Genomic DNA, 21,610 nt, shown 5'->3' with positions numbered 1-21,610 from the left:
GGTATTTTGGGGGTTTTTTTGTTGGTTAGTTGGTTTTTAATTTCATTTTAAAAGTATGATACTGTCTCTGTGTGCTACCCAAATGTCTTTATCAGGTACCACAGTGCTGTAACTGCCCAGAGACAAAGGTGTCTCAAAATCTTGCAATTACAGCACTAAGTTATAAAACCAGTTGATGTTTTTATGATCAAACATTAAAAGCAAATGCTGTCATCATAGCAATGATTTTTATTTTATTTTCTCTTTTGGAAATCATGTCCCTCTTGCAAATTTCCTGTGTTAGGATGGCTGTGATAAATGTTTAATGGTATTTTTAGCACTGGCATAAAGAAGCATCTGCATTAACATGCCTGATGTCTGTTGTCTTAGACATCAGTTAAGTGTGTGAATGTTTGCTCAGAGATATATCTAATACTTGACCAGTACAATAATGGTCTAAAAGGCAATCTCTGCCTTTTGTGATGTTTACATTAGTGCAAATAATTGCATAATGGCCCTTCTGTGTATTTTACTTTCCCTGGAAAATTCTTTCCAGTTCTGCAGCCAGACAACTCTTCTGCCCCTGAGCAAGGGGAAGATGATCACTCTGGAGGGCTGGGCTGGCTTGCTGTTGGTTCTGTGTCAAGCCTGGCTCTGGCCATATCCAGATTACCTCTCAGTCAGGGACTTCAGGCAGCAAAATCCTTGTTAGCAGGTGCATAATAGAAAACTAATGTTTTTTAGTTACTTCATTCTTGGTCCCTCCTGGTTGGCTAATTTTTGGCACCATCTTTACTTTGATCATTTGTGTAGTGTATTATTCTTCACATTCATCATTTGACTGTAGGTATGTCTATGATTAGTGGTCTCAGAACTGAAGCAGCTTTACTTCACTTATAACTGTTAGAGTTTTAATTCTTTGCCCTAGTTTGAGTTTGGTTCCTTCTGTTGCCATCCTTGCACTAGGAGCTGGGCAGATTGATGCACTGGCAGGTGTGGTTTCCTGGTGGGCAGGACTTATTTATTTATTTTATTACCTTTATGAAAAACCAACGTAAGTGCACTACAGTGCTTACTTGTGCCATTGCAGAAGCTCTGGCTCGTGGGCAGGAAACTCCTGGCATTGCCTTGGAGAGGATGATTGGTATCCACCAAACTGGGTTAGAAGGGACATAGCTAATGCTGCCTCAAAATATGATTGAGGAATGCAGTGCAATAGATCTCTTAAGTTGCTCAATGTGGAAAACTAATTTCATGTTACAGGCAAACAGCTATTCTAACTTTTGGAATAACTGAATTCCTGGGAGGAAAAAAATCATCATGTTTTTGTATACTACTCTGGTTATTACCTTGAAGTACAATTTCAGAATTTCAAGAGAAATAATCTAGGGTTTCCCGTGTGTCTGTAACTTTCTCATTTGGCTCTAGGAACCTTGGAGAGGCTGAGATTGCACAGATTGCATGTGTTTTGGTTTTGAGCTGGTTGTATTTCTGAGATGAAGTGCTCCCTCAAGGCAGCTTTCTTATCTGTTCAAAACGTGCCATTTCAGTCGGACTTGTGGAGCATTATTAGCCAAGTGCCCGTTTGCACACCCAGGATCAGTGGCATCTGAGGGTTTAACACAGCCACAGCCTGTGCTTGCCTGCCCCACACCAACCCAGGGCTAAAGTAAGAGACAACTTCTGAGCTGAGTCAGGGCCTGGGCACTGAATCAATCCCAGCTCATGGAGGGGGTAAAGCATTACCAGAGCAAGGCTGTTTCCTGCAGGAGCAGCTGCAGAGCTTCCCTGTGCCAGGCAGAGTTATGAATTGTGCTTTATTGTGCTGGTTTCATGGAAGTATCTTTTCCTTACTTTCAGGACGACAATATCATGCGATCATTACAGCTCTTTGAGAATGTCATGTAACCACGTAACCAGCGAAGGAGGAGTCTGAGACTTCCTGTGTAACAAAGATCTCCTTTCTGGGTGAAAGCTTTTTACAACTGAGCCATGTCCAGTGCGTGAGGATTTTGTATGACATCTCCAACCAAATGGCAACTGAATGCAACCAATCCCACCTCTTCTCCCCAGGAGACGCCGGTGGCCCTTTGTTTCATTTTGGAAGCATGTGAATATTTTAATAAACCCTGACAAGAGAGAACTGCTGCTCAAAGTTCAATGAGTAATATAGAGCATTGTTTGCTAGGCACAAGTCCTGCTTTTAATCTAGCAAGCTTAATTACCTATGATAGCATATGTCAATAATTATTCAGCCATCTATTGCCAGTGACAGCTCAGTCTATGCTACCATATGGCACAATATTTGATGAATGCCTTGCCGTTTATCCGCTTTGACAAAAGTCACATCTACCAGGGCAGTCTGTGAAAAATGAACAGTCAATGTACCTGGGACATTGAGCAGACAGGCTATGTAACCAGTATCCCCATTTCTGCAGAGATTCCACTTCTCACATGCACTGGTGCCACCATGCTGAGTTTGGTGGAGTTCTTCCAGAACACACGAACCAGGGGATTTTCATGCCAGGATGAGCCAGAAAGGAGCAAAACATGTTGCACATATAAAAAACAAACTACAGAACAAATCCTGTTCAATGATGGTAAGTTCCTGAAAGACCAGGCAGGTTTGTAAGGGCTGGTACAGAAAGATGATTACCTGCTCCGGTTCCAGCCACCTGTTGCAGTCACAGCATGTAGTGGGACACCAGGTGATTCCCCACTGTGCATCTCAGAAGCACTGTGGGCATGTGCTGTGGTCCTTTTGCTGTAGTTTGGCACACACTTCCTAAGTTCATCATTTGAATGTTTATATTTTTCCATTGGACATGACAGTAAGTTCTTGCCCCCTTTATGGACTTATTTACTTAGTGAAGAACACGGCCCAGAAGATGCAGCTGTGTTTCCACATACAGACCTTGGCACCCACAAATTGCCCTGTACATTTGATTAGGAGCTACTGAGTTGTTGTTAGCCTCAGAATCACATGCCAAGCCCGTATTTTTGTCCTACAAGGCAGTTGCATACCTTGTACAAGCACCATTTCCTTGCTAATGCCAAGTAGAGTATTGGTTTGGGGGGTTGGTTTGTTGATTAGTAAAACAGGAAAAAGTAATGAATTTACACCAAGGTTGGATTTTGCCCAGTAGATGATTTGTCAGCTGGGGAACGTGTCAGAGCCTTCTCTGCAGAAGCCTCTTAGGAAAGCCGACACATTATAGTGGCATTGCCATCTCCAGGTAGGTAATGGCTGAGAAACCAAGGCAAGGAGGGAACAGACAACTTTTCCAGCTGCTCAAACCACATAGACAGGACAGTCCCTGCCATAGTGCTGCATTGCTCCCATTCAGTAAGCATATATTTTTATTGTATCAGATACTATATTACAAATAAACTGTTAGCAGTGAAGATATATTTTAAAAATTATGTTAAGTGTAAGCTTTTTATAATACAGAATATATAGAATGCCTCAATTCTGTAGCCCTAATTTTATAAAAATTTCATCTATTTAAGCATTCCTGATTATAGAAGTAGGTCTGATCAGTCCTAGTGTAATGAATGATATGCTGATTGCCCAAGATGGGGCATTTTCACCTTTTACTGTGCTCCTCCATACACTTCAGTGTAGTCTTAATTTTATTTCTCTAAGCTGTCCCCTTGTCATAAAAAGTGCTACTCGAGTGAAGTTGCATGTCTGCAGGAATGACACCCTAGTCTGTCTTGTTTATTGCCTTTCATACAAGCACCATTAATTCCTTCCCAGCAGTGATTCAGAGCACAGCAGCTCCCATGAGGGGCTGTATTCGCAGGAGGGATGTCATGCTGTGAGAGTAGCTTGTCCTCCAGTTGTTGGGTACTGTCCATTTATGTAACAGACACTTGATAAAGTCATCAGTTGTAGCTGAAACAATACACAGCTTACAGTGTTATTTCTTGATTCTTCTTGCAATCACTTTAGCAAATGACAGAATTAAATATAATTAATTACCTGCTTTTCCCTTCCACCAAAACAACACCTGTCATCAGTCTAAGCAGTTAAACTACAAAGGAGGGAGAAGTGGTCAGGACAATGGAAAAGACGAATTTGCATCGGGCTAGCACAGTGCCTTTCTCCTCTAACAGTCTTGCTCCCAATGGGATAATGAGATGGCACATACAGTTCAGAATGTACCCTTTTCAAAAGAAAATGTTATTAGTTGCATGATGCCATAGCCCCTGAAGCTAAATTAATTTCTGGAGTTACTGTGATGAATTTGGCCTCAGCTGGTTCCTGTCCCCGCTGGCAGTAGTGCTGTGCAGGGCCTGCCTGTGCTGTCACCCTGTGTTGAGTGGAGCCCCAGTTTGACACCACACTCCCTACAGCTGGTGTCCCTGACAGTACCTGCTGAAGTGCATTGCTGTGTGGGTACCAGTACTGACTCTGCAGTTCTGGCATCTCCTTTGCTGCTGTGCCAGCTTTCCACTCCCAGGAATGATGAGGGTGCATCAGGGAGATGCTGACAGCCACGCTGAGTCTGCCCTTGAGGCATAAAGAGCTTCAGTTTGGGTCTCACAGGAGTCAGACACCTCCCAGGCACCCCTGGGATGTTCAGCCCTGAGTTGAGCTCTGTGTTCCACCTGAAGCCCTATGGTAGCTGAGACAGGAGGATTTGCAAAGTGGCACCCACAGTTGTATTTTCCTGTAGCTCAGATTGCAGATTCTGTCTGTGGCAGAGTTCTTGCCACTGCAAAACCAATTATTGCCCTATGTTTGTCCCTGATCCCACTGCTACAGCCAGAGGCTGGGATGCACCAGTGTGCAGATGTGCTCCAGCCAACAGGTGACAGAGATCCAGTGACTGTGAGAGAGTCGTGCTCTGCATGAAATGGCTTTGGGTTTGTTTTTTTATGTTTTCTCATGAATGTTACTCTGTAAACTTGCCAAGCCTCCCCTTGCTCAGAAATGGGGCTTGTAATATTTACGACAAATACGACTACAGCTTTCTAAATAAAACACAATATGCTATTCCAATCCCTACCCTCATCAATCCTCCTGCCAGTACATGGAAGGCAGTTCCTGTGCTGCTTCTCATCTACAGTCAGACTATGTCAGTGCTATCAACTGTGCTCATTTCCTCCAAGTGATGAATGTTTAAATAACGTCTGAATCAGGACTCTGACTGTGTCATTAGTTACAAACATTAGTCTGCATCTTCATGCCAGCATTTTTTTAAAGAAAGCCTTTCTAACATGCATTTTCTGCAACATGTTGAAAAATAGGAATGTGATTAATGATAATGAAAAAAAAAAAAGAAAAAAAAATGTACCGTGCCTGTTCTGTGGCTGTTTGGCTGTTTGTTTTCCTGTTCTTCTGAATGCATTGCAATATTGTGAGTAACCATGAGCCAAGCTGTAAGCCCGAGGCACAGATACCCTGAGGTTAGGGCACCATGGGCAGGACTTTGGCATTGCCTGACTGCAACATGTGTTGAGAACAAACACCCACGTGTCCATTGGTGACCTCTGGTGAGATGATAGCAGCAGTGTATCAACCTTTTCTTCTTATTCATGGAAGTGCCATGAAAGACCTAAGGAAATGTGCAAATAATGTAAATTGTGATAACTAAAGCCATGTTAATGGAGCAGCCATGTAAAGCTTCACTCTTACAAATGCTATTCTCCGATGGTAATTTGTATTCAATTTTGTTTAATGGTTTAAAAAATGTTGGTTTTAATAATAAAAGGAAAATATCTCTAGGAGGGTGTCCTTTCTTAAGCCCAATATGTATTTTTCTGAAAGGGACACTGTCAGGTTAAAAATTTGCAAAGAAACTTTTAAAAGTAGGACTCAAACACATATCTATATGCATAGGGGCTGTGAATCTGAACTGTGCTGTGAGTGTAGCACTTACATGCCAATGATTTATCTGCATCATTGATTCAGGGGTGCTCTTACATTTGGTATGGCAACACACACTGAACTGACCCTTGTGTAAATAAGAATTCAGAAATGTTCTTCCACCTGCATCACTGATAGTATTTTGGAGTAGTATAAATGGAAAGCTTACAGGCATGTCTCTTCAGCAGTTTTGCTTAAGTATAAGCAGGAAAACAGGCAATTGAGTTGAAAAAAAATGCAAACACTATTTTATGTTAGAGATAAGAAAAATAACCCAAAACCTAGCAGTGTTCCTTTAGCTCTAGTTTGTTGTAAACATCCATTCTGACACGTGGACAAATGCAGGAGTGATTTTGCGAGACTATATATATGTGTGTACATACATACATATAAAGTTTGCTAAACTCCGTTCTGCAGGGTATAATCTGTCTACCAGTACATCCCAGGAAAAAGAACATACATGCAGAAATGTGAAAATAAAGGTGTCTGTTGTGAAACGTGTATTGGTCTCAGTGCAGTGCCTGCACAGGGGCATTGCCCAGCCAGCCCTTGGCCACGCAGAGCCCTGGGAGGCACCCAGGGACGGCACCACTGCCACCAAGGCACCGCCTGCTCCAAGAGACAGCAGGGCCCCTGCAGAATGCCAGCCCCAGCTTCTCAGTGTCCCTGCAAGGAGAAGGTGCGGGCACTGTCTGTTCAACACCCCTCTCTCCATGGGATGTGCCCCCGGCTGTTGCCAGGCAGAGCAGGGTCAGACTCAAAGCACATGCAGAGGCTTTTGGTTCACTTCTCAGCTGCAGGTTTGCTCAAGTGGCTGTCAAAGCCTTCGTCACTGCTGTGAGATACTGGACACCTCTGGTTTTCTTCTGAGTCCATCACTATTGCAGACTGAGCATCTCATCCTGCTGCTTCAGGGGTCCAGGTCATTGCAACCTGATGGACTGAAGGGCAGTGGGGAGGGAGCACGTCTGCACTGGCCAGGAGGGCTGTCCCCCACTCCCTGGGGGACTCCAGAGTGCAGAGGGGGAAACTGAGGCATGAGCTACAACTCAGCAAATGAAAAAGGTTACTTTTGAATTCAAAACTAGCTTTCTCTTACTGAGAGATTAATTCTGTAACCGCTGCTTATCCATGCAGGTCCAGCAAAGCTGGAAAGGGAGAAGGCCCAGACATGCTGTCAACATGATGTTCTACTTCTCTGCTCAAGCAGAAGTTACCAACTACCCTGTTCTCTTTCATTTGGGGCCAGACTTGTGTCTGAGATGGAGAAACATGGAGAAATCATGCAGCATGCTGGGGAAAGTGAGGCTTGTATCCTGATAGAGTAGGATGTGACTGGAAGCACTGGGGGATAACTACTGATCTGCAACTTAGATTTAATTTGATGAATTGTTATCATCTCTAAAGCCAAATATCTGGGGTCAATTCTGAGAGGTCCAAGCCCAAGAAGAGCTGATCATTCTTGCTGAGAGAAGGGCAGCTTGCTAACTTTCTTCCCTCCTGCATTACCCCCTCAGCTGCAGCCCACCTGAAACCACAGCACGTGCCCCTCAATTCAGTGCTCAGGGCTGTTTAAACTTCTTTGTCTTTGTAAAGCAAACTGGTGACAGGCAATAGAGTGGCAGCAGACTAGTACAGAGGTCAGGAACGAGGCCATGGTGTGAGGTGACTTGTAGCTATGACAGGAATACATAAGACAGTTTTCATATATAATTGTTATGAAAAATAAATGGAAATGTTGATACAGATTTGAAGACACTACTGCCAATTGCCTGTGCGACACTAATCAAAGGTTAAAGAAAGCATAATCAAAATGCAGTTAAAGTAAAAACAAATGCACAAGGTATCTGTAGTAGCAATATTAAATTCTCTATCTAATTCAATAATCAAACTGCCATGTGAGTTTGTCAACCTCAACAAGCCAGTCAAGGATAGACATCCCTTTATAAGCTCCCCAGGTGAGAAGCACACTGAAATCAGGTGTCAGCTGAAGCCTCGTATTTGCTTGTCTCCAGCTAAGGTGATGCAGACTTATGTGTTCAGGTGATGGTCACCCCAGCCTGCCCAGCACAGGTAAACACATACAGGTTTCCAGTGGTAGTTTCTCTCTTTGAATTCTGTCCCAAAGATGTGCATCTTGCAGGTCAGGAGTTAGAGTTGGGGTGATTTAGATGGAGAGGATCAGGCACTGTCACCTCCCCGTGGCACTATCCTGTTCTGATACAACAATTGCTCTCTAAATTGTCAGCTACGTTTTCAGCTGCTGAAATAAATCAGCTGGGGGATGGCTCTCAAATATTTAAAAAAAAATGTTAAGGTAAATATGTTTCTACATAAGATCTGGATCCTTCACCTGCATTCACCTTTAACAAACCCGGGTGTATCATATCTGTGTATATGTGTACTACACTGATTTGGAAAAAAAAGAAGAATCAAATAGAACTGAGCAGCCTCTTGTTTGCTCTAAATTACACTGATTTTTTTTTTTCAATATCGCCATAATAATTTTTAATACTGCTTGTATATTGTCATAGCATAGACTCTGGTGTCAGGTTAACTAACAGGAGCTGTCCCAGAAATGATTCTTACTCCTCTCAGAACACACTGCATGCCATGTAAGTGGCACTTAGCTCATGCACTGACATTCAGCCAGGAGAACAGAACAGGTTTGTTTCTGGAAAAATCCATTATCCTCATCATAACTTACAGCACCTGTTTAACTAACTTGTTTAGGCAGCTGATAAATAGCTGTCTGGATTTCAGGAGACAGGGTCTGGGGGAGTTGTATGGACAGAGGTGTGTGCTGCTTGATGGGCTTGGGGAGAACACTGGATGTCAACAAGATCCCTCCTCGCACAGCAGGACTGGGCAATGGGGCAGACAGATCCCAACCTGGTAACTTTTTGTTGTCTGTGGGGCAGATACCAGGTATCACACAGCACTACCTTAACCACTGTCACACTTGAACACCTTTACAGTTGGCTTTGAGAACTAGTTGAAAAAATCAGGTCCATGTAATACTTTTATAAAAATAGTCATTAAAAATGTGCCTAAAAATGTATCTAAGAGTAGAGAAGGTGAACTTCGAAGAACAAAATCTAAAGAAAATCAATTATTTCTAATTCACAGACAGAGAACTGAAGCAAAATTTTGTGACTTTTCATCACATCAGGTTTGCACTGTGTGGGATCAGGAATGGGAGCTGCATGAGCAGAGCAGAGAAAGGAGAGCTGGCGATGGACTCGCCCTGCTGCTTGGTCAGGAGAGGCTGGTTCTCTGCAAACAGGACACCTGACTCCCTCACCCTCCAGAAGGTGGGAAATGAACTGAAGATCTCAAGAGCCTCAATGGATGTGGTTATTTCCAGCCTGGTTTTTTTGAACTTTCCTTGCAAAAGAGAAGTATGACTCTGTCCATCTCTTCTTGTAGGGACTGGGAATCACTGGGGGGCTCTGGCTGGAAGCCCACATGGCAGGAAGGTGCCTCCTGGCAGCACAAGGGCAGTTGTCATATTGACTGTGACATTCCCCTGGGGATTCACCTGCTGTCCTGTCCCTGGGGCTGCATCTGGCCAGCACACAGCAGCCAGGGCCAAGGGGGTACCAGGGTGATCTGCACTCCTCCTTCAGGACAGGGGCTTCTGCAAGAGGTGAGCAGAGCCCAGTGGGGAAATGGGGATGTTTCCTTTAGAAACCTGGGACACTTCAAAACTTACTTGTTGGGATTTGCACCCACATCCAGTGGCCATGAAATGGAGAACAGAAACAGGGCTGCAGGAACAGGAACACTGCCATGTTTCACTCGCAGGAATCAGCTCTGGGCTCAAGTCTGGCTGCAGAAGATAGGCCTGGATGGTTACTGCCCTCACCCAGATGTGAGAATGAGCTTGAGCACTCACAGACCCTTTGACCTTCCTTCCAGGCACCACAGGTTTTCTCAGGACTGTGTTCCCACTGTCTCCAAACCCAGGCCCCAGCTCAGACCCCTCTGCCTGTGACTGAAGGGGCACACAAGTGATAAAGCCCCATTGCCACTGCCCCAGTGTTTTAGAGTCTGCATTTGCTCTTTATATTTGCAGAGAGAGCCAAGGAGCACATACACTGATGTTGGGAAGGATGGAGGTGAAAGGACCACTGCTAGTAATGTACACTCATATCCTTTGTTAAAATGTCTGTGGAAAGCTAGTGCTGATCCAGAACTTTCTAAAGGGAAAGTTATTGGAAAGTGTTGATTTAAAAAAAAATCAAAGATTGATTTTGGAATCACAGGGTTAAATTGACTTTGTTGACATCTTCACTGAAACTTATCCAACCTTTGTGTTCTAATTATCTTATTACTTATAAATCAATATAAATTGAAAATATACAACAGTGTAAATATACAAGAAGATAAATGTCTGCAAAATGTTTTCTGTCTGAACAGATATTCTAAATTTTAGAGAACTCAGAATATGAAGAAGTACCAGAGCCTTATGTTTCCTTCTCACAGCATGAGCTGTTATGGAAAAACATATGTTACCAACAGCTGTAAGAAAAAATATACTCATTATAGTGGGTGAACATTGCACTGGTGGAGGCAAGACCTGTCTGTGCTGTAACTGATAATATGTAAAACTCTCTGGAAAAGCCCCTGTGTGTGTATGACAAACTGAGTTGCAAAAATACTTCTTAGTTTGTCTTAATTTTTGTTTCAGACTTTTTAAAATTTATCTCATGTTATTTGCCTGATATTTGTTTTATTTTGCACTAAGCTGTGATATCTTAATGCTAAATCTTTAAGGACATCTGCTACAAACAAGTTTTTGAACTCCTTTCAGGTCTTTTGGTAATCAAATGAGGGAGCAGGGCACAAGCAAACAAGAGATGCTTTGAAATGCAAGGAGGGTAAGAGATTTCTATCTCAGCAATACCTTGTAGTGATTTCACCAATAAAATAAAATTAACTGAATATTTAAGCTTTTAATTTATATCTAGCAGTGAATATTTAGTGTATGTCATAAATAAAAAATGGGAATATATGGTGTAGATTTTGGCAGCTTCAAAGTCCAAAAGCAGAATTTCAGAACTTGAAAATTCCCTTTTCTGAGAGCACTTTCAATCCCCATTTGGAACAGAAATCTCATTCCAGCTTGTGAAGAGGATATTCCAGGGCTCAAGCAGCCCCACTCAGCAGGGCCCAAAGAGATCAGTACAGAAATGGATGTGACATTGCAGAGACCTGCAGGTAATTTTAGATACAGTAAAAGTCATGCTCAAAGAGGTACTGTTCCTTTACTGCTGCTCCATTCTGGGTTTGGTACAGATTTACTGTTCCAGTGGGAACTCTATGCTGACACTATGTGAGCACCTGGTCTGCTCCTGTGTGTGACTCCAGAGCCCCCAGCGAGGCCTGGAGGAGCTGCCTCATGCCCACCTTCCTGGCAGAGCTGAGTAGAGCCATATGACTGTGGAGGGAATTTTGACAGAGCTGGTAACTAAGATAGTCTTTCACATACTAGATGAGTCCCTGTGCATCAGCTATTCCTCTCCTACAAGGGCAAGTCCCTGCAGTAAGAAGATGCCCTGTTGTGGGGGTTTGGAGAAAGTTAACAACAGTGTGCTAGAGCTCACCTGGGGAAAGAGCTAGAGGTGCCTCATGGCACTGACACAGTCTGGAAAGGACAGACAAAACCCTGCCTGGGTCTGTTGTTAGAGAGCAGAGAAAACACAAAAATGTGAGAAAGCTGGTCAAACCTGTCCCCTGTGCTGGCATTTTTGGGGTTTTTTAGCACTTGACAAAGAGGGGGTGATAGCGGTGTTTGGCTGGTCTATGGTTGCACTCTTGTATTTTTAGCATCCTGCTCTGTGGGCACCTGGTCCCTGGCTGTGAAGGTTTCTTCGATGTTCTCAAGGAGAGGCAGCACTGCAGCTCTCAAACCCTCAGCTTCCACCCACTGCACGTGCAGAGTTGTGAGTTAACCCAGAGAAAACTGCCATTCAGATTTTGGGGTACTGGCACAGGAAGAAGCAAAGGGTCTGAGACTTCCATGGTGAATAGGCTGTACCTGTCCCATGGCTCCAGACACTTCCAAGTGCTCCTCACTTCCTGCATGGAGCTGGGAAAAATAGCCAGTATTGTCATTATGTGTCTAACGTACTGAAGTATATGGATGTAAGGAACATAAGGATGATGTAACAAATTCTGTAGTCACAAGCTATACAGGCTGCTACAGGACATTTGGAGATCAAAGAGTCTGGAGTACTAGGAAAGGAGTCTCCAGTGAAAGTGGTTTGCTGTTGTAGAGCAGAGGCTGGCTGTGCCTGTACAGTCCCTGCCTGGCAAATAGAAAACAAAAAACCATGGGGTTTGCTCAGCACTGCTCAAAATGTTAATGAAATTCAACTAGAAAAAATGTGGTGGTAAGTCCCCATGTATCCATCTTTATTAGACTTACATTTTCCATTGCAAATGTGACATGGCACCAGGTTTCTGTCTCTAGAGTATGTTTTGTGGGACATCACGGGGAAGAGTGCACAGTGTTCCCAAGGGAGCCATCAGTTTCCCCAAAGCATGTTTAGCACACACCCTGCAGAGATCCAGTTGGCCCCAGCCAAGGTGACACCTGAGCCACCCCTGGGAGTGCCTGGGGATGCTGCTGGGGATGCTGCTGGCACTTGTCATTCTCACCACGTGATGCCACCCAGCAGCTCTGAATGGTGAGTACAGTTCACCAGGGTTGCCAGCCTGAAACCAAACCTGCAGAGCATGTTGGGGGGGGGGGGGGGGGTGGTGTTGAACTTCTGCCATTAGCTATTGTTATGTGAATGGTGACTACTTGGATGTAGCACAGAAGCAAACTGTAAATAAGTGCATGAGCTATTCCTTCTCTCCAAGAACAAGGCAAAAATGGCACATCAGTTTTATTCCTTCTCTTGGGGATCTCCCTCCTGGTACAGTGCTCACGTTCATTGGCAGGCAGAGATATGGCCGTGACACGTGCAAATTCCCTGTGATAATTTCATTGGGGTTCTGCCAGGGCATCTGGGTACCATGGGGACTTACTAGTCAGTACTTTTCCAGACACCATATAACTTCTTCAGAGGTGTGTGATGATCTGATGTGACCGTAGATGTAGCAATAAATAGGCTATAGGGCCTTTAAGGACACCAAATGTTTTGTCTCTGTCAGATAGTTATCAGTCTTGTACCCAAGGGCATGTTCTCCGTCAGCTCACAAGTATTTAAATGACTTTTGGTTATTTTACTTGTGCCAGTGTTGAAGGTGCTTTATACTGTAACAAACATAAACTAAATCATGAGTGAAAATGTCAGATTTCTTCCTCCTTTTTTATGAATTCCCTCTTATTTTCATGTGTACCTTTCCTGGCAGACAGGTTTATGACCCTGACACAGATCAAGATCAAGATGAAGGATGACCCTGAGGAGGAGTGGTTTGAAACCTGCTCTATCCCAGATGTCCACTCTGGCATCAATTTGGGCCCAGCCCAGAGCCTCTGGGAGGCCGATGCCAGCTCTCCCACACGCAGAGGGCAGGGATCTGTGCAGGAAGCACCTACTGAACTGTGGATATGCTAAGACCTTTTCTATCCTCTGAAATGCAAAACTGAGGGTAAGTCTGCAATTTCTTTATATCCCTTTAAAGTATTTTCACAGTCTTTTGGGAAACCTCAGTCATATAAAATGTCTTTCCTTCTCCTTATTTCCACAGTGCTCAAAACAATCTACTCCAAAGGGAAACATTTCAGTGAATGCTTCAGTAAAATGAAAGGTGTGTGTTGCGATACCATTCAAACTTATTTTTGAAGACTTCTCTGTTAATGCCCTCAAAAGAAAGCACTGCAAGAAGACCATCACAAAAAATATCTTTTTAGCCGTGCCTGATTTAAACAACAGAGGGCGAGATGTCGAGGACCAGGAATCGGAATGGGAACAATTCCGGAAATGGAAAAATATGTACAGCGATTGAATGGACTTTACACATTGTGTGTTTCCCCCGAATTTGTATCCCCCGGGCATGTCCGGGCCTGCTCACCTGCCCGCTCCTCTGTTTCTCTGCCGATGGGCTGGAGAAGCTGCGGCAGGAGACAGCCCTCACTCGCCCTTTCCTCCCCTGGTCCCTCCTGCGCTCCACCCCCCACCCCCCCACCACCTTTTTTGTCCACGGCCCAATCCTGGTTTGTCCCCCCGCCTGTCTGTCTCCTGCTCCGCCCTATGTTCTGGCCCTTTCCCTCCGGATAAAAACCCCGCGTGTGCGCTGGATTAAACATTCTACCTGCACCCCACCTTTGTGTCTGGGATCCGTGCCGTGTCGCGGCCCCATTCCCCTCCCCCATTCGGACCGCGACAAAGACCAGCACTGTTTTTGTTCAGGTTATTTACATCCCATCAGAGCTCACAGCTGAGTTAATGTTTCACCTTAGACCGCAGTAAATTAGATAAAACAGTATTTCCTCATTCCCAGAGTAGCAGCAGTTACCCTTTTCCTTTGTCTGCACTGCTCTGTTGTGCTGATACAGGAAAAAAACCCATTGCTTAATGCCTTTTAACAACAGTCGAGACTATTTTTAAACACAAAATATGTTTCTTTACTGCATTGCCTATTGCTGAGGCATTTTTAAGGCTACTAAGCCTTAACCCATGCTAGGTAACAAGAGCCGGCAAACCTACTACCACTGTTTTATAAGTTACATAGAAAGCTAAGCCCATGGAAACCTCAGGGTGAGTTTTCCACCTGCTTTTGTTTCACCCCAAAGCAGGAAATGCTTAGTCCTTAGACATTAATGTTGGAAATTCCTGAAGTGCTCTGTAAGTAAGCTTTTCAGAAAGGTCCTTTCCAGTGGAGCTCTCACACACACACCTGGGCTCGATGCAGCTGACAAGCCTGTACCTGTACCTTTCTCCAAAGAGCATCTCCCAAGCCTGCTGTGCTGGAGCTCCTCAGCTGAGCAGCTGTGGGACTGAGGTTCACCTGTAACAGGGGGCAGGATCTTCAGGTAAGGCATTTATCTGCTCCCTTTTACTCATCTGCTGGTAGAGCACATACCCCATGGGAATAACATGAAGATAAGGTCTTCCACAAGCCAGAACTCCTCAGCTAGAATTACTGTTCTTAAATAGTGAAAATAACAATAGAAAGTGTTGTCTTATAACCGACATCTGGCCACCTCAGCAGCCAAACGTTGGGATGTGTCCCTGTCAGCATTCTGTGACTGATCAGGACAAAATGACAATCCAAAAGATTTGGGATTGGGTATATTGCTGCAGTGCTTGATGAGATGCAGAGAGGTGTGGAGGTCCCTGCTGCATCCTTCTCTTCCGAGGCACTGTGGCTGCTCCAGTGGAGATGCTGCTGTGCCACAGGGGGGTGGATCCCACTGGTCAGTGCCATCTCACTTGCAGAGGAGCACAACACACTCAGGTAGTAAAGTGTTCATCCAAGTGTTTTGGCTTTTATTTTCCTTAAAATATCCCCACCCCCCACCCCAACAGAACAATATAACAACATAGGCCTAGATCCCTTGGGGAGAAAGGAAAATATAAAAAAAGGTCTTTTTGTTAGGCTTCTTTTATGCTTATGGTGTTCAGAACAGTTCAAAAAACCAGGCACTACCAAGAGATAACTTTCTATCTCTTGAATACGCAAACTAGAAACTAGTTTTTACTGCAGCTTATCGAATGAGTACATCTTGATCTGATCTGCTGTCTTGCAGTGTATTTCATCTTATTAACATAAAAATATGCAATTATTTCCAATAGATCCTAATCTACTGCAGTTAAAATATGTGCCCAGCTTTTGACAGCTGAAGGCACCTGTATGGATGAGATATTTATTTAAGAAGTTAGGAAGCAAAAAGGAATGACACCATCTCAGGTAAGAGCTCTGGCCAAAGATTAAACCACATTTGTGCATTAATCTGAGATAATAACAAAAACATCGTCTACTGAAAACTGAGCATCCAGTTAATTGTGTGTTCCCAAATTCATTCCTATATCCAACAAGAGGAGCAGTTAAACCAACTTTTTTTTACATTCAAAGTGTATTCTTTATTTTTAAAACAAAGTTAAAAAGCTGTACAAGAGCCTAGGCATGAACACTGGGTGATGATGTGCACACAGATAACATGTTTTCATCTTGTAATAGGAAATGTCATAATGGAAATAATTAAGTGAGGTTTCAGATTGGAAAAAAGCATGACTGGTGCTAGTTCAGAACTTTTGCTCTTGCTCAAAATGTTGTATGGGTTCTGATATCAGCAGCACTGGCACATCAGCCCTGGTAGTTTTGGTGACAGATCCTTTGCTGTGAGCTTGGCTTGTTTCTCAAAGAGCAGCTGGAACCTGCAGGGTTTTTCACAGCAAGAGCTGCCTGGCCATGAGTAATGGGCAGTGTTGGGTGAGGTGCTGCACCCGGCTGCTCTGAGGGCTGCCCAGGGCTGCCTGGGTGTGCTCAGCTGCTCCTGCAGACACAGCAGCTGAGCAGACCCACAGCCCAGCTCCTCTGTGCCCTGGGCAGCTCCTGCCCTCCATGGACAGTGAGGATGGCATTTGAGGCACAGGGACAACAGGGCTCTGTGTGTGCTTGGTTTCCAGTTAAGAAATAAAATACACTGTAAATTATGGGGAGAAAAAATTGCTCTCTTGGCTCTACCACATAAATAATAGGAAAAAATAGAACCCCACTAATGGTATCTCTCATAGCTCTGGCTTTTAAGCTGTGGGTGGTACCTGCTGCATCAAAGTCCCTTTTTGAGTGCAAGAGAAAACAGCAGAGATGATGTGGGGAGGAGCTGGGCACCAAGGGTGTTGGTATGTCCTGTTCTGCTCCCATTGGGCACATGGGGAAGGGAAGGTTTGGGAAGGGAAGGTTTGGGAAGAGAAGGTTTGGGAAGGGAAGGTTTGGGAAGGGAAGGGAAGGTTTGGGAAGGGAAGGTTTGGGAAGGGAAGGTTTGGGAAGGGAAGGTTTGGGAAGGGAAGGGAAGGTTTGGGAAGGGAAGGTTTGGGAAGGGAAGGTTTGGGAGGGAGGGGGCAGGGGTTTGGTTTTGGGAAGGGCCGGGAAGGGAAGGGAAGGGGAAGGGGGTTTGCCGGGGGGGGCCGGGCAGGGAAGGGCGGGGGGGGAAGGGCCGGGGGGGAGGCCGCCGGCCGGAAGGGAAGAAGGAAGGGAAGGGAAGAAGGAAGGGTCACTCCCCAGATTTACACCTTCCCTGGCAAAGGCCTCAGTCGATGGGGATGGCTGACCTGCACTGCAGCCAGGGCTGGGACCAGGGCCTTAGGTGGGAAAGCACAGACCAAAAGCGGTTCCTGTGCAGTCCAAGTCCAGTTTGAGGTTTGTGTTTGCTTTATCACTTCACCCAAAAAGAGCGTACTGGTAATGACTGAGTGGTTTATTTTCTCTGTTGCTGTAGACACCGTTGTCAAGTCACAGAGTTTACTGTAAATAAGTCTATGGTATAAAATGGCATTTCTTTTCTCACAATGTCAGTTTTCTGCCTCCTCTTTCTAGCCTGTCTTTCAGGCATTTATTTTGGAAAATCTAGAAAGATAAGTTATGCAGTGGTCTGGCTTGGCAATCACTGTAAATGCTGAAATGGGACAGGAATACTGCTGGCGTGATGGCATTTGGCTTCAGGTTGCTGCTGGAGCTGTGCCCCCACCTTGCTCTGCCTACAGCTGGGGTAGACTTTGGCAACAGTCCCGCCTTTATCTCTCCTTGTAGCACAAGTGGGCGTCGCTGCTATTTTAAGCTGCCAGGAGCCCAATGCACAGCTACAGAAAATAAATGTGTTGTGAACTGATTGATTTATCTGCATTTTCTAGCTCAGCAATTAATTCTGCTTTTGGGAGGCAGAACAAAAGCAGCAAGCGGACTGTAAAGCCAGATCAGAGCTGATAATGTATCTCTCCCTCTGTGGCCCTGTGCTAGCACAGAGACCAGCCTATTAAGGAATAATCTCCCAGAGCATTATCCAGCCCCACAGAGGATCATCGCCGGCTGCACCGCGGCAGAGCTGAGAGACAGAGCAGGGACCCAGAGGTGCCAGGGACAGGACAGGGTGGCAGCAGGGGCTTGGAGGAGGTGGTCACCTGCTGCTGCCCTCCCAAGAAGCCACGAGGCTGCAGCCTGCTGCTCAGGGCTGGCAAGTCACTGCTCTAACTTTGCTTTTTGCCAAATTGCTTTGAATCTCATTATTGCTGCAGATACACTTTCCAGTCACCTGAAGACTTCAGTGGCCCTAAATGTAATACAGCCCTGTGCTGGTGGCTGGTGGTGTCTGCATGGGTTGCTCATGGATGAGTGTTGGCCACTGGGGCCAGCAGGTAGGGCTGGTGGCTGCACACAGCTGGTAAATGTGAGGCCTGGAGGGAAACTGGGCAGGTGGGAAGTTTCTGAGGAGCAGCAGTTGGGAAATGATGCCCACAGGTGCTGGTGGGTGCCCAAGGGCCCCATGGTAGCACAGGCACCACAGTGGGCTCTCAGTCCCAGGGATGTGGGGGTCGGTGAGGAGCATGGGAGCTGTTCTTGCCACTGCTTGCCTCTGCCCACCTCCAGGCAGGCTGCACCCCCTCTCCCTGTTCACACACTCTCTTTCTCTCAGTTCCTCTTGAGAGCTGCATTAAATTTATCCCAGCCCTCAGGGAGCTAAGAAGGGAACTCAGATGCTCTAAGTAAAAACTACAGCACACAAGCAGCATTCCTGCTGGGAGGGTTTGCATTAGCAGCTCAACAGCTCACTGATACATCCGTTGGGAATGCAACATACACGTGCAAAGTCAGTGCAGCAACGAGAAGACACAGAGGAGGAGGCCACTGCCAAGGCAAGGCCCCCGAGCCACTTGTAAAATTCTTTGTGTTTAAGGGTCTGTGTGTGTGACTTTTGATGGAATTTTCCTCCATATAAGGCAGAAGAAGTAAGCTGAATCTATGATCTCTTCTACAAACCTCTCTGTTTCAGTCAAGTGGAATCAGTGTGACTGTTTTTTCACCCTGAACTGTGTACTTTATGTGTATCTTGCAGCTCAGAGTTGAATTGTTCATGTATGTACAAACGGAAAAGTAAAAATCAGAAACATCGCATCCACTTTGAGGTATGCTCTGATGTTCTTAAGTCAGGGCCAAGAAAGTCATGTGAGCTCTTAACCAGCAAACAACAGGTTGTCAAAATGCAAAATCTTGTTAAACCAATACCTGAGCACAAAGAAAAGACAGATTTTGTCTTCCCTGTGGTATTCCTGCTGATTATTATCTGCAGAAGGCGTCCGTTTACTTGCCCTGTTTTAGGAATGCATGTGTGTTTATGCTGTATTTTGAGCTAAGGCACATCCTTTAGGGAAATGCTGTCCAGGGTGGTTTGATCTGTGAAGGAGCAGGAAGTAGAGTGGAAACAGTTCCAGGCATGGAGGAAGATATACAGCAATTGACAGGACTTTATTATATGGACCTTACAGTTATTATATGGACTTTACCGTTATTATGTGGTTTCAGATACCTGTAATGCATTGTATCCACACTACACAGTGCACAGCCTGGGCACGCCCGGGCTTGCCATGAGTTTTGCCTGGTCCCTGCTTCCCCGCTCCCCTCTCTGATGGGCTGAAGAAGCTGCAGAGAGGAGACAGTTCCCATTCGCCCTTTCCTTCCCCGGTTCCTCCCACGTTCCTCCCCCTTTGCCTGTGTCCCTACCCCGATTTGTTCCCCCGTTTGTCTGTCTCATGCTCCACCCCATGTTCTAGCCTTTTCCCCGCCCGAACTCATAAAAATCCCGGCCCACCTCAGTAGAACATTCCATTTGCGCCTCTGCCTTGACTCTGGGTTTCTCCGTGCTGTGTCACGGCGCCATCCCCCCTCGGACCGTGGCATTGATCCTTAAGGACTGTGCAGATGGAGCTCAACAGACTGTGCTCACCTGAGACAGTCACTTTCTGAAACAAGACACTGGTACCAGAACAGGTTCCGTGTCTGCCTGTGTGTCTGTAACATCTCCCAATCTGGGGCCAAAAATGTAAATCGTGGGAGCACATCTAACAGCAAGCCAAGATATTGCTGTGCTGTTGCTCTGGATTCAGCTTGCCAGCTCAGAGATTTGTAAAAGAATGCAAAGCTGCAATGCTGTTCTTGGAACATCTGGGGCCTTTTTGAGATTCAGCTCTCGTTAAACGTGGTGGTGTGGCTTTCCCATCAGCATGGAGAGGGCAAATGTCATGACTGGGGCATGGGATGATGGATGGGCTGTGCCTGTCTTTGCTCTGTTGAAATGACAAACACCTGCTGAGGTTGAAGCTTTATGGATGGGAACCTGGTGAACAGAGTCTTTGAGGCATGGATGAGTAGGAGGTGGGGGATGAAAGGCTCTTGCTGAAGGAACCAGCACCATGGCAGGCCTCAGGGTATGCATGTGGTATGGTCTGGGCTGGAGCCTGGGTGAACTGAGGCAGGTGGGAGAACGGTAGCCCTGGTCGGGCCTGGCATCTCTTCTCGGCATTACATGCATACTACAGAAACAGTTACACTAAGTGTTGCTTGTGTTCTCTACCCCTGAGTAAGTGATGGCCAGGGAGCTGGTTAGAGCAGCAGAGCAGTTCTGCAGGGGTGAAAGGCAGCTGCTGCTGCACCCTGGCCCCGAGAGCAGCTCCTGGCTCCTCTCGGCGTGGCAGCAACGTGCTGCAGTTCTGTGCAGAGTGAGCTTTGTGCTCCAGCTGAGCAGCTGCTGAGGGGCAGTTCTGGCTCTGCCTGGAGTCCGGGTGCCTTCCCAATGCCGGCAGCAAGTAAAGAGCTTCTCTTTGCCAAAATTCAACCTTGGGGCAAGGCTCCCTCCAGCCTCAAGGATCCAGATGAAGTTTCTCGGAGCTGGTGGCCTGTGCCCACCTCCTGTCAGCACGGATAGGAGTGGGGCCACAATCCTGCTTCTCCTCATGTCCTGCAGGGGTGTGGTGCCAATGGTGCTGGGCACCCCTACCTGAGGAGCTGCTTTTGGAATTTGAAGCAGAGATCTGCGACTTTGCAGACCTGAAACTGTGCAACCCAGAGTAAGAAAACGTAATAGTTTTCCAAATACTTCCCCCTCCCTTCCAAAAGAGGTGCCTTGAGTTTAAAACAAAGCAGTCCATTTAAAACAAATGACTAATGAATATGGTAGCCCTTCCTCTTTTGCAAGTTTAAACACCTCATCTTTCCTCAGAGAACAGCTCTAAATCATTTTATTTGCAAGCCCTAAGCAGGAATTTGTATTCATGGTAAGACATTTATTGAGTTAATTTATTTAAGGCTGAGGCATAATTTCTAATAGTGGAGGAGTCCCTAGGCTCAGTGCAATTGTCTCCCTGATAGGGCATTAATATTTTAAGGGTTTATAATACTCTGTCAATTGATCTGTGTCTTTTAGAGAGTAGGTTAGCAGTTATTGATGGTTGATCATGTGAAGGAGTAGCTTAAATAAAGCTGGTGCTTGGCAGATCAGTGCCTGCCCCTGGGCCACTTCCCACACCAGCAGGGAGGGGGCCCAGGGTCTGGGGCAATGGGTCTCAATGGAATGTGGAGGGAAAATAACTCAGTGCACGTCTGGAGGGTGACGCTGCTCCACACCATGGGGGAAGACAGCGGTGCCTTTGTGTGGATGGCAGCGCTGCTGTCCACCACAATTTCCTGGAGAAATGTGAGATTGGGTATGATCTGAGCAATGAGATGAGATTGCGTATGATCTGAGCGAGGAGGTGTTAGCATGTGTCCTGCAGAAGGCTTGTTCATCTTGCCTGGTAGTCTGCT

The 21,610-nt window shown here is 45.7% G+C and overlaps 2 protein-coding genes and 1 long non-coding RNA gene across 11 annotated transcripts in view; all 3 read left to right on the top strand.

The window, feature by feature from the left end:
- LOC113989358 (Kv channel-interacting protein 1) overlaps positions 1-6,355 on the top strand; it is a 350,034-nt gene extending 343,679 nt beyond the window's left edge. For all 9 annotated transcript variants that reach the window (XM_039386657.1, XM_027723847.2, XM_027723844.2 and 6 more), the window contains one exon: positions 1,840-6,355. In XM_039386657.1, coding sequence (XP_039242591.1) covers positions 1,840-1,887 — 48 coding nt within the window. In that variant the 3' untranslated portion in view covers positions 1,888-6,355. The remainder of the gene's footprint in view (positions 1-1,839) is intronic.
- A 429-nt stretch (positions 6,356-6,784) lies between these two features.
- LOC120324331 lies at positions 6,785-10,247 on the top strand. The gene is made up of 2 exons (XR_005565572.1): positions 6,785-9,168; positions 9,933-10,247. It is a non-coding gene; the product is annotated as an uncharacterized LOC120324331 (long non-coding RNA).
- A 4,154-nt stretch (positions 10,248-14,401) lies between these two features.
- LOC113989360 (gamma-aminobutyric acid type A receptor subunit pi) overlaps positions 14,402-21,610 on the top strand; it is a 29,023-nt gene continuing 21,814 nt past the window's right edge. The window contains exon 1 of the mRNA XM_039386655.1: positions 14,402-14,846. The gene's annotated coding sequence lies outside the window, so the exon portion shown is untranslated. The remainder of the gene's footprint in view (positions 14,847-21,610) is intronic.

Source organism: Pipra filicauda, unplaced genomic scaffold, assembly GCF_003945595.2.
Source record: "Pipra filicauda isolate LSUMZ 115617 unplaced genomic scaffold, ASM394559v2 scaffold498_size1627759_pilon, whole genome shotgun sequence".
In the NCBI taxonomy this organism is placed as follows: domain Eukaryota; kingdom Metazoa; phylum Chordata; class Aves; order Passeriformes; family Pipridae; genus Pipra; species Pipra filicauda.
Note: the sequence above shows the minus strand (reverse complement) of the source record. Positions and strands in the feature narration are given on the sequence as shown.